This window comes from Natrix helvetica (genome assembly GCF_964273705.1).
Source record: "Natrix helvetica genome assembly, chromosome: 2".
Lineage (NCBI taxonomy): Eukaryota > Metazoa > Chordata > Lepidosauria > Squamata > Natricidae > Natrix > Natrix helvetica.
The window spans coordinates 271,500,472-271,513,197 of NC_138552.1; the positions used below are offsets into that span (position 1 = coordinate 271,500,472).

Sequence of the window (12,726 nt, forward strand, 5' to 3'; positions counted from 1 at the left end):
TCAACAGAGGCATGTTTTTCATGTTATCTTCCTTGTTCTTTCCCTTTAGTTTCCCTACACAATATAATTCCCTCCCCTTCTATCTCTTCCTGTTACCTTCATCTTTTTATCCCGGAAAAGCAATTTATGACCAGTTTCATTTAGCTCCAGCCAGTCAATCTTGCTGTCATGGCTGATCGTGCCAATATTATAGCTGGCCACAAGGTCCACTATAGTCAGGAAAAAAAGGTACAAGGCTGAGAATTAAAGTTGAGATCAACCTCCAGCAGTCAAAGCTTGGGTAGAAAATAGGAATGTCATTCACCTGCTGCAATGGTCTTAATGTCAACTAAATAAGCCAGGCGTTTGTTCTCCTCAGTGCCTCGTTGCCTCCTCTCATTAAGTCGGACACTAAAAGAAAGTACAAAAATGGGAACATGTATGTGCATGTTGGGAGGGCAGGTGCTTTTACTCGTCAAGTTCCAACAGCAGAAAAAGGTCTCATTATTCACCTGATGAGATGGGGGTTCATAAACTCGGTGCGCACAGAACCCAAAATCTCATTACTCCCGTATTCCACTACAGTCAACTCTCCTGCATTGAAGATCATGCAGACCTAGAGTAAGATGGGAAGCATGACCATTTGAATGGCAAAGAAAAGGGGCAAAGGGCCTTCAAACGTTATGGTTTCTCATACTTCTTCCCCTTCCAATATTATAGAAGTGCCAACCAGAAGAGTAGAGCACACTCTTGCAGACAAAAGGTTAAGCAACAGAAACACTGGCAAGATGTGAATGGGTAGCATATACAGACTTACATTTTCATTGTCAAAGAAAAACTTCTCATTCCCACCAGATCCCTGCCAGGCCACCTGAGAAGAATAGACAGTGTGCATGAAATCAGACAATCTTACCTTGCTCACCCCATTCACACCTGTCTGATACAATTTGACAAGATTGTTCTTTACATAATATGTTTCCACTAGCACAGGGGTGTCAAACTCAAGGCCCGCAAGCTTTAATCTGCCCGCAAGGTCGCCCTGGAAATAGCAAAGGACCAGCCCACAGTACTGCTGGCAGTCAAAACAGGGCACAGGGGCCCATGCTCACCCCGTTTTTGGCTTGGATGGCCTCCTGCTGACCTGTCTACACACACACACACACACACACACCTGCAGAGGAGAACTACAGTGCTGATCCAGCCCTCGAAGAAATCCAGTTTGATATCCATTTCTCAGCATGCATGCTGCTCACATCATTTATAACTTTCTACAAAGTGATTAAGTTCTGTCAGCCAAGCCCCAGACTGCAGACTCTCACCACATAAATAACCAGCCTGTTCAAGCAGTGTCAGGACTGGCTTTATATCCCAACTGCCAGTAATTTAAGGTGCCATGACTGAAAAGAGACAGACGTATTCAAAAGGGTTAAGCTGACTTTTATAAACTATTGTCTCTCCCTGGGAAATCAGAGGAAGATGGTGAAGTCCCAGGAACTGAGGATTGACATTTGGAAAAAGAGAGAACAGGGTGGGGAAAAAGAGATTCACATCCATTTCTTTAAAGGTTATCCAGCAAAAATGAATGAACAACCATCTTCCCGGCCAAAAATGCTTCAGAAAAGCCAATCCAAGCCAAAGTGATAAACAGCAGAATTAAAAGCCTGAGGACATTGAAAGGAACTGAAAGCCCAAGGACAGCCAAAGGCACTCAGGGAGAGCTTTGATCTTTGATCTTGGTTGGAGATACAGAAACAAGCCTGGCTGGAAGAATCCAAAAAGACATCTGAATCAGGGATGTCTGCAGAGTGTGGTCAAAAAAGTCAAAATGGCAGCCACAACAATACGATCAAGGCCTTGCTCGTTTCAAGTTTTTTTTTTATGCATGAAGCCTAAATCTATGGCTTGAACAAATCACTGTATCTAACTGAATGCAATGGGCAGCAACTAATTCAGAAACAGACCTTATGCAGACCAGCCTCCCAAAATCTATTGGCCCCCCATCTTACATGTAAAACATGTTACCTCACTGAGTTTGGTGGAACTCAGGTCACCCAGAAGCAGCGTATCTGAGGTGTGGGCAACAAGGTAGCGTTCCTTTCCCAGGATTTTCACCTCATCAATTTCATAGCCATAGTGGGATTTCAAAACTACTCGCATACCAGTGGACAAATTCTTCACGATGACCTGGCATATATAGATAAAAAGATATCATAGCAAAGCAGCATTCTCTTTTCCCCAACCTATATACATGTATATCTGTAGAATTATGTGTGGAACAAAAAGATGAGGACAGCTCATTAGAAACTAGCTGCTCCTAAGAAAACCAAATTCGTTTCCCGGAGGGTAAGACAGCCTAGCATTATTAGCTAAATTGTTGCAATCATCAAATTCTGTCATTCTGTATTCACTCACTATTACATTTAACTTTAGGAAGACTTTCCAGATCAATAGCACAGCCTCATACCACGCTAATATTTCTGCCTTTGCCTTCCAATAATACATTTTCAAGTTTTATCTCCACAAATCACTAGTTTGCCAGAGATACTTTAAAGACAACATATTTTCCTGATTAAAGGTAGGAATCAGAATATATTAAGTGATATGTCAGTGTCACAGGGCGGGTGAAATCAAAGATTTTTAGACTTTAGGGGGAGAGTACTGGGTATGGGTGGAAATGGATATGTCCTGTTATGTATTTTTAGTAGCACTATGTATATCATTATGTTGACTCAGCCTTCCATCCTTCTGAGGTCAGTAAAATGAGATTGTTGGGGACAATACGCTGACATTGTAAACCAGCCAGAGTGTACTGTAAAGCACTAGGGGGCGCTATACAAGTCTAAGTGCTATTGCCATTACTACAACATAAATGTGTGCTGCACATATTAGGCATAAAAGAGCTGTGGTGGCGCAGTGATTAGAATGCAGAATTGCAAGCTAATTCTGCCAACTGCCAGCAGTTCGATTCTCACCAGCTCAATGTTGACTCAGCCTTCCATCCTTCTGAGGTCAGTAAAATGAGGACTCAGATTGTTGGGGGCAATATGCTGGCTCTGTAAACCGCTTAGAGACAGCTGTAAAGCACTCTGAAGCGGTATATAAGTCTAAGTGCTATTGCTATAAAACAGGTACACATACAACATTCGCATATATGTTGTTATAACATCGTATGCGTTAATTCTCTAAGGCAATAACATCAATTTTGTGCTAATGAACTATCACTGTCCATACCACTTGGAAAACAATTCTTTTTTATTTATTTAGTTCCCGTTCTGCTGGCATTTGACGCCAGCTGTTCAAGAGCAAAGGTTCTTGTATTTTAAACTTCACACTCATACCTGGCTTGGCCCCACATACGTCATTTCAAATTTGTTCTTGTAAATGCTCCTGCGAAGGCAGCAGTCAAACTGTTCCACTCCACCACACAGGGTACCCTGTGCAAACAGAAGTTTCCTTCAGGTATCCTTTGTGTACCAGCCCTCCAACCCAGAACATGAGATCAGAACACAAGGCCATCCAGGAATTGTACCCACGGACGTGATACATGTATCCATGGAGAGGGGAAACACACCGCACAGAGTCGTGAGCCATCTCGTTTCCAGGCCAAGGCTGTGATGGTATATAGATGAGAAATCTCCTTGGGCTTGGCCTCCTCCCATGCACTGCGACGAGGACTCCAGTTCAACACTCTCAGCCTGGGAGATCAAAGATGGAATGAGTAGCCAGGAGAGGTTTGCCCTACTTCAATCTGTTCCCTTGCTCCATCCTCAAGCATCACACCTGTCAAAACTGCCAATTACTACTGACTGGCCCCCTGGACTGGCAGCTGCAACAGTGAACTCCTTCTCTGAAGCATCTCGACTGTAGTCAAAGGTTTGGATCACGTGCCCTTCTTTCCCATAGGCTACGATCTTTTTGTCACAGCCGCAAGCCACAATGCTGTTGGATGCCCATGCCAAGGCATAAGGGGGACAGGGGTGCATCACCAATTTGCCCTGTTGAAAATCCAGAAGCAAAAATGAGAAAGGTGAAAGAGGCAGGTGGCAACAGACAGCAAACACTGCACAGTGCTCTCAACAAAGGTTGTGCAAATACTCAACGCAATCTAACATAAAAATATCATGCTGCTGAGACCCATGACATTTTCTTCTGTCCATTAACTGTATGCGCAATGGCATTTTAGATATCCTTTCCTAGACATTTATACAAAAAAACTATTTTAATCAGACTAATTCCTCTTAAAACCAATTCCACAACCAGGTTGGCTTAAAAAGGCAGTCTTGTTCTCTCTGTTAACTTCCAGGTATAAGCTTATTGATCTGCACAGGAAATGCAATATTTTTTTTTGCTGTGGGAAGCTTCAGCAGCCTAATTTAGCTTGGGGTCCAAGTGCAGATTTGTTCTAGATGCAATAAGGAATAATAATCTTATTAGGATAGGATAACCCTTTCATTTTTTTTAAGCAGAACTTCCTGCTCATAACATAAAATACCAGGGGAAAATCTTTCCTTCATTTGCTGTCTCATACAAATATCCTTTTCTGCGTATAGTAGTACACACAAATTGCTTTCCTGTTCTACCCAGTACAGCAGGGAAAAGGCCAAAGTAGAGGAGATGGGGGGGGGGGGGAATACCATGATATGTTTAATTACTTTCTTCTTCACATGCCAGGGGAAGAAGAATAGGGAGAGTGCATCATCTTGAAAGAAAGGCAGAAAATCAGGAAGAGAGATGATGCCGGTAGAAAGAATGAAGACTGTATCAACTATACAACTCCACTGCCTTTAAAGTATATGAAAGTGTGGAACAGTATACAAAGTCTTTCACAAAATCGAAAAGAAAATGTACAGTGTGTGTGTATGCACACAAATATCTCTCTATATAAGAAGATTATCACAGAAACCTTCGTGTCTCCAACTCCCCTTCGGGGAGAGGGAGCGGTTTATAAATGTAATATATATATATATATATATATATGTGTTGTATTTGTACTGATAAATAAATAAATAAGAATATGGTTTTCTGCCTGCATGGTCTTCTGTGATGAAGCCGAAGGACAGAAAGAGGGAGTAGTGACCTTCCTCCCATATTTAGGCATACCAGGTGTTGTAACACAAATATATATATATATATATATATATATATATATATATATATATATATATATATATATATATATATATATATATATATATATATATATATATATATATATATATATATATATATACACACACACACATACATACATACATACATACATACATACATACATACATACATACATACATACATATATGAGGTGCTCCATTCACCTTATTCTAAACTACCTCTCCAGTTTAGTGGAAATTCTTGTTAGGGAAGTATCCATCTTTTCCAGAAATATGAAATAAGGCTAAAAAAAAAGCTGCCACTCCATGAGTAACACTATATCTTGAAGGAATAATTGCTTTCCATGTTAAACTCACCTCTTTACAGGCTTAGTTAGGTTAGAGGAGGATAACAAACTTGTTCATACCTGTGATTCCCCAGAGCCTTCATCATCAAAGAAGTAACGCACAATGGTTCCATCTGCATGTCCAGAGAGGATACCCTTCCCTGAGACACTGCAGAGGGGATATATAAGGAGTGATCAATATGGCATCGCAGGGGATCATTTCTTTAAGCCACTCACTTATTGTGGAGAAAAGATTCTCCGCAATCATTTGTAATTCTGTTTACAATGATGTAACAACAGTGCTTGTAAACACTGGTTACAATGACATAACAACAGTGTTACAATGATGTACCAAAACAACATGCTAAGTATCATGTAGCTAATATACTCTTAAATTACAGCCTAAAAACAGGCACTTACAATAAACTAGTACTCTATGTCAGCAGCCCCCAACCTTTTGAGTACCAGGGACCAGTTCTGTGTAGAGAGGTTTTTCTGCAGACTGGAAGGGGGCATGGTTTTGTGTGCTGCCTGCATCCTGCCAATGGGGCTTCACTTGCATGCATGGCCTGGCTTTTGTCATGCCGCAGCCCAGTGACAGGCCAGGGACTGGGGATTGGGGACCTGTGCTCTACGCTCCTGGCCAGGAGAGGAATCAGAGCTAGCAACTTCTAGGCAGTCAAGGCACCTCTCCCATTCCCTCACTTACTTGGAGGCCAATGACACCACATAGGAATCTGTTCCATAAATGGTAGAGGATTTGTTGGTCTTGGTGTTAGCTAAACGAATCTTCAGAAAAGAAAAAAATGAGGTCATCCCAACAATCAGGGAGCAAGAAGAGAATCAGAATAGACACCCGTCAATATCTGTACTGCTTAGGGAGAATTTGGGGACAGCCAATGACATCTAAGATGAATCAATCTGCAGCAGCATCTAGATGTGGGTGTATTTTCCCCCAATTCCTCTCTCAAAAAGACTTCATGACTCAGCTTCTCTCACCTTGCCTTCAACAAGCCCAAACACAATGGTATTCTCCTCTGGCCATAGCAAACATGTCACAGCGCTCTAATAAAGAACAAAGTAAACAGGATAATCAGGAGCAGAAGAAAAAAAGTTATTCTGCATGAAGACAAAGAAATCTGTCAACTGAATGGTCTGTTTCTGAAATGGGAGTTGCAATGCTGACTCCTCCCATGGCTGAACTTCCTCTTAGCAACTGTGAAAAATGATAGTACTATTAGGCAGAGCTATTATGATTGTCTTCCCTTCCTGTTTATTCCATTCACAAATCTCGGTCAGCGTAGCAAATCCAATATCCAGCTCTTTCCCTCCCTCACAAACTTCAGTTCAGGCACCTGTATTGTATTAATCAAAAAAAAAAGTAGACCTGACAGTAGGCAAGGATGTATAAGGTCTCTCATTACAAGGATACTTACCGTCTGAATAAACTTGTTGCAGATCACTTTTTTGTCACCCCTGGACAGGAATAAACAGAGACAATATTACTGTCAAGGACCAACAAACATTACAAAGCTCCTCTAGGAGATCCAGATGGATGAAGTCATATAGGAATAGTGCCAGTAAAGCAGGGGACAGGCACCCAGAGTATGCCCATAGCCTCCTGAAGTTAATGTGACGTTCCTTGCAATTTAGAACTCCAAGAAGCAGGAAATGAATCCTCTTCATCCATATCCACAGTAACACCAGGTGTGCAACTGAAGGGCTATCAATTCAACACAATCTGTTGTTATTTAAAAGAATGAATTTCCATTTTCATTATATCCTCCCAAAGGCACTTACCATTCTTCCCCAATTTTGTATACAAAGATTATGTTGTCTGACTGCCCAACAGCAATCTTAGTAGAATCTGGGGAAAATGCCATTCCTTTTACCACATAGCTCTTCCTGCCATACTGGGAAAAGAAGAAAGATAAAGGCTGTAACATAATGTGCCTGATACTTTTTCAAAATCATAATCCAAAAAAATTGTATATCAAGAGTATCATCATGACTGAAAAAGTCACTCATCAGTGCACCAAGAAAACTATTAGAAGAAAAGGTGATTTCATTGAGGAAGCAGGAAGCGTTTTGCAAACAAAGCAGGCAAAAAGGAACCCAGATTTACAAAACAGAAATACAAACAATATTTGTGTATATAAATTCAATAAAACAAACAAACAAACAATAAGTGATGAAAGAAATTTCTGGGGCATTTAAAAAATAATATCAATAATATACATAGACCAACAAAAAATAATATACAAGACCAACAAAAAACACCTATGAGATTATACAATTTACTACAGGCTGAGAATATATCCAGAATATGTCAACCATGTATCAATATATTGATGCCAATGTGTCACAAGTAATGTGTAGCTTTATGCCACATATTATGGACATACATGAAAGCTGGAATATGTCAAATCCAGCAAATTAGGCCAAAAATGTGAAAAGGTTTATTCAGGACAAAAGTTGTGGGGTTATATAATTCCTACAAAAAAGGCTATTTTCTAGAACCAAGTGAGAAAACACTCTGTAGAAAATTACCAGGTCTGTGATAAATGCCAAAATGAAACTGGCCCAATTTAATCGACTGGTCAAGTCATTAAAAATATAAAAACATGTGGAAACTGTAGTGCTTTGGAGTCATCATCCAGAAAGAGGTATCTTACATGGGCATCTGCAATTTTTCTGGGACTGTGATTTTGACATATATATAAAAATATGTAAAGGAGTGGTGTTTTTAGTTCAAAAAAAAAAATCAACTGTAGAAGTTGGAAATTGACATTTGTTTGAATTACGGCTGGGTCTCCGACTAAAAGGAACAAGTAGTGTTTCCGTCCTTGAGGGGGACCTTAGTTGTGGTTTAGTATGGTTTCTGCTTCATTGCAACATTGTGAAACTGATTTTTAATTATTTCCTGAAATGATTTCTTCTAGTTTTACTTTACTTTTAAATCTTTGGGAGATAATTGAGCTTCTGTACAAGAACTCACAATACATAAATGATGCTGGTATATTGAATTATGCTACTTGCTGCCAGTTACAAAATGTGTCTCTTTCCTTCATATTTGCATTCATCATTTCTAATAAGTATTTTGTATAAGAATAATCTGATGACTATCTTGTAAAACATTACTCAGGCAATTCCAATGTAAATGCATTTTTGAAAACTTCTGAAGATCGGTTTAGGAGAAATCTTCATAGAATAGAGTGCATTTTTCCTCTCTCAACGCATAGCTCTACAACAATGAAGTACTATTAATTGTTCTTCAACAATGAAGAACAATTAATCAGTGGAACAGCTTGCCTCCAGAAGTTGTGAATGCCCCAACACTGGAAGTCTTTAAGAAGATGTTGGATAGCCATCTGTCTGAAACGGTATAGGGTTTCCTGCCTAGGCAGGGGGTTGGACTAGAAGGCCTCCAAGGTCCCTTCCAACTCTGCTATTGTATTATATTGTATTGTACTAAATAATTAACACTGATTCATCCAGAGGGATGAATAGACTCATTGGAGAAGAGCCTAATACTGGGAATGACTGAGGGCAAAAGAAGAAGGGGACGACAGAGAATGAGGAGGCTGGAGGGAGTCACTGAAGCAGTAGGCATCAGCTTAAATGGACTCCAGAGGATGGCAGAGGGCAGGAAGGCTTGGAGGAACGTTGTTCATGGGGTCGCAATGGGTGGGACATGACTTCACGACTAACAACATCCAGAAGGGCAGCATGTAATGAGGGAATGAATCTTCCCCTTTGTTGAGTCTTACATACCAAATGAACAACCTATTACTCCCTTTATAAAACCTTCACTTTGGACAAACTCTGAAATACGATTTCATACAGCTCAGCCACTCAAATAACAATTTACCTTAGCATCTGCAGGCTTGGTGGAAAACTTGTCCCTACGCTCGCCCTGTTCATCATATAAGAGAACCACGCGATCCACAGTGCAAACGGCAAATTTGGCATTATTTGGGGCCCAGGCCATGCAGGTAACTTTGGCTGCCCCATCCTGGAAGAAAGAAACGCAAGAAAAGTTATAGGTAGGACATGCAGGCAGACTTCCACCAAGTCAGAGGAGAACTTCTTCAGGTCTAATGACCCGTTTTGCCAACCCAACTTTTCCCCGGGGAAGGGAAAATATGCTACGGTTCAGGCTGTGGGCGAGGGACTGGAGGTGTGGTATTTCTCCCCAGGTCTCGAACTTCTCCTTCCCCAAACTGGGTTTTCCTTCGGCTCAAGTAACCTGCGGAGTAAGCAGAGTCCGAACGTGTCGCAGCTGCATCGCCACCGCCGGAGGTTGCCGCGTCTCCTCTTGTTACCCCGAGTAACGTCCCCTTCTGATGACGTCACGGCTCCGCGTGAAATGTAAAGGAGAGCCACGCGGACCATAGAGATACGCTAAGTAGACGCTTATTTGTGGGAGCAGTCTTCAAATCTCCACTGAGGAAGTGGGGGGGGGGGGAGGAGAAACTGATCATAGAAACCGTTGGAAACTTAGTTTGCAGAACTCGATCTCGCCTTTTAGGACTTCGCGGAAAACTTATAATTGCTATATACAGAGCTAGATATACTGAGCTACATATAATTGCTATATACTGAGCTAGATATACTCAGTATAATCAACTGTACAGGTACAGACTAGTGATACTTGCCTTAATGCCAGTAACTTTGAGAGGGATCTTGGAGTCCAAGCGCACAATCACTTAAATACGAGCTTGTACAGGTAGTCCTTGACTTACAACAATTCATTCAGTAACAGTTCAAAGTAACAATGACACTGAAAAAAGTGACTTATGACCGTTTTTTCACAGTTATGACCTTGGCAGCATCCCCATGATCCTGTGATCAAAATTCAGATGCTTGGCAACTGACTCATATTTATGACTGCTGCTGTGTCCGAAGATCACCTTTTGGGACCTTCTGGCAATGGGGAAGCCAGATTCACTTAACAACCGTGTTATTAACTTATCCACTGCAGTGCTTCACTTAACAGCTGTGGCAAGAAAGGTTATAAAATGGGGCAAAACTCATGTAACAAATGTCTCACTTCACTTAACAACAGAAAATGTTGGACTCCATTGTGGTCATAAATTGAGGACTATCTGTAGTGTTGTGGCAGCAGCCAAAAAACCAATGCAATCCCTAGGCTGCATTAATAGAAAGATAGAACCAAGATCATGTGATGTATTAGTACCACTCTACAAAGCCTTAGAAGACCACATCTGGAATACTGCATCCAGTTTTGGTCACTAAGATATAAAAAAAATGTTGAGACTCTGGAAAAAGTGCAGAGAAGAGCAACAAAGATAATTAGTGGGCTAGAGAAAAAAACATGAAAATCGGTGATAGGGTTTGGGTATGTCTAGTCTAATGAAAAGAATGACGAGGGGAGATATAGCAGTGTTCCAATATTTGAAGAGTTGCCACAAAGATAAAGGGGTCAAACTATTTTCCAATGCACCTGAAGGCAAAACAAGAACCAATGGATGGAAACTAATCAAGGAGAGCAGCAATCTAGAACTAAGAAGAAGTTTACTAATGGTGAGAACAATCAACCAGTAGAATGGCTTGCCTTCAGAATTTATGGGTGCTCCAACACTGGAGGCTTTCAAGAAGAGATTGGACAGCCATTTGTCTGAAATGATATAGATTGTCCTGTTCAAGCACGGGGTTGGATTTGATGACCTCTGATCCCTTCCAACACTATCCTGTTATTCTGTTATTCCTATTACCCAATTCTGTCACCCTTGAATGACAGGCTCCCAGCCTCAAAGCAGCCCTTTTCACCTTCCCTCAGAATAGCGAGCAGGCACATTCAAATAATTTCTTAGTTGCTTGCCACTGATCAAACGAGCTAGGGTTTGAGTTATACTGGAGATGCCCAGGATGGAACCCTCCAAAATCCACAAAGTATATTTTTTTTCTATCACTAATGGAGAGTTTCCCCATAAAGTTAAATCCTAGTTTCATGACACTAAATAAAAAGGGATAAATATGAACACTGTGTTGAAGAAATGGCCATCTGGGTTCAGCTCCAAGTGGGAAGAAAGACACTGGAAACATGGAGACTGCTTCGAAAGATGGTTTAATGGTGGACAGGACCAAATGGTTTGAGGTCCTGGGGAAAAAAAAGACCACATGGGTGAGAGAGGGAGAGAGATTTATACCCTCTCTTGGGCCCCGGTTTGGAGCTTCCTGTTCCCGTGTAAGAAATGTACTCTGATTGGTTGTCAGACTCCCATGGGGGCCATGCAGAGGTAACTTTGTAGGTTGTCTTGAGTCCCAGGCTTGGTTGAATCTTGCTGGGTGATGATGTAATGAAGGGGCTTTGGGCAGTTCCTATTATGGGTTAATGGCTTTGTCCTGGTTTGGATCTTGAGTGAGGGCTAATCTATCATGTCCTAAGGGCCATGTCTTTTGTTTTGTAGATAAGATGGCCCAGACTTTGTCTTTTAGATAGGTTGGCACCAAAATATCTACCGGTGAGGGGGGAGGGAGGCAGGGAGCTGAGACTCTGAGTTTATGTCTTTAGAAACATGTTTCTCTTTTAGGGAAAATATAATATTCTGCCTTTTTAATATTTCCTAGAATATTTCATTTTTCTAGGAGAGGGGTGGATGCTAACTTCCTACAATTGGAAACTGTTATATATAAAGCCAGACATTCTCACCCCATAGTGTCTTCAATAATTAGCAGCAGCCCTTCATTGCTGTAGGAAGTTTTTCCTCCCTGCCCATAGAGTAGCTTGTCTTACTAAATTGGTGGGGGTGTGGTTTTCTCCATGGTTCTTCCTTGATTAGTGTATTGTTTTATGCTTGTTAATCTGCTTTGATTGTCTGATGTGTTACACCTGCTTATCTAGGTTGACTGCTGGAGAAGATGTGTCCTGCTCCTTTTGTTTCCTTTTGAAAGGCGTGTAATTGTAAATTATCTCTATATGTCAGTTGAAATCCAATTGTGTCAGTGCCAGGCTTCCAGGATATCCCTGTCATTTCTGGATTTAGCTCATTCTAGGATACTCATAGTTTCCCAGTTGAAACTATAGTTGTCTGTCCATGTGTTGGGAAATTAAGGAGTCTTTATATTTGATTGTTAATTGGTGTTCATGGATGCACTCTACTACTACTACATCTGCTAGTGATTATAACTACACATCACCTTCTGTGTGTTTGTTATATGGTTGTTATAGTCCTTACACTGTATTTTATAGATGTCTCCTGTTTTTTCTTTTACTTGGTCTTTTGATTTACTTAAGATATTTTTGAGGATGTTAGTTGGTTTGTGTGCTGTGGTGATGCTGTGTG

At 40.9% G+C, this 12,726-nt stretch overlaps 1 protein-coding gene across 2 annotated transcripts in view; it reads right to left on the reverse strand.

Moving 5' to 3' along the window:
- IFT172 (intraflagellar transport 172) overlaps positions 1–9,800 on the reverse strand; it is a 35,517-nt gene extending 25,717 nt beyond the window's left edge. For both annotated transcript variants that reach the window (XR_014174475.1, XM_081942383.1), the window contains exons 1-15: positions 9,666–9,800; positions 9,288–9,431; positions 7,217–7,329; positions 6,853–6,892; positions 6,416–6,481; positions 6,126–6,205; positions 5,498–5,585; positions 3,760–3,974; positions 3,551–3,674; positions 3,318–3,413; positions 2,002–2,163; positions 797–850; positions 492–595; positions 305–390; positions 97–209 (exon numbers count right to left, since the gene is read on the reverse strand). Coding sequence is in view for 1 of the 2 variants with exons in the window: in XM_081942383.1 (XP_081798509.1) it covers positions 97–209; positions 305–390; positions 492–595; positions 797–850; positions 2,002–2,163; positions 3,318–3,413; positions 3,551–3,674; positions 3,760–3,974; positions 5,498–5,585; positions 6,126–6,205; positions 6,416–6,481; positions 6,853–6,892; positions 7,217–7,329; positions 9,288–9,431; positions 9,666–9,704 (1,524 nt within the window). In the remaining variant the exon portion in view is untranslated. The remainder of the gene's footprint in view (positions 1–96; positions 210–304; positions 391–491; positions 596–796; positions 851–2,001; positions 2,164–3,317; positions 3,414–3,550; positions 3,675–3,759; positions 3,975–5,497; positions 5,586–6,125; positions 6,206–6,415; positions 6,482–6,852; positions 6,893–7,216; positions 7,330–9,287; positions 9,432–9,665) is intronic.
- Between the last annotated feature and the right edge of the window lie 2,926 nt (positions 9,801–12,726).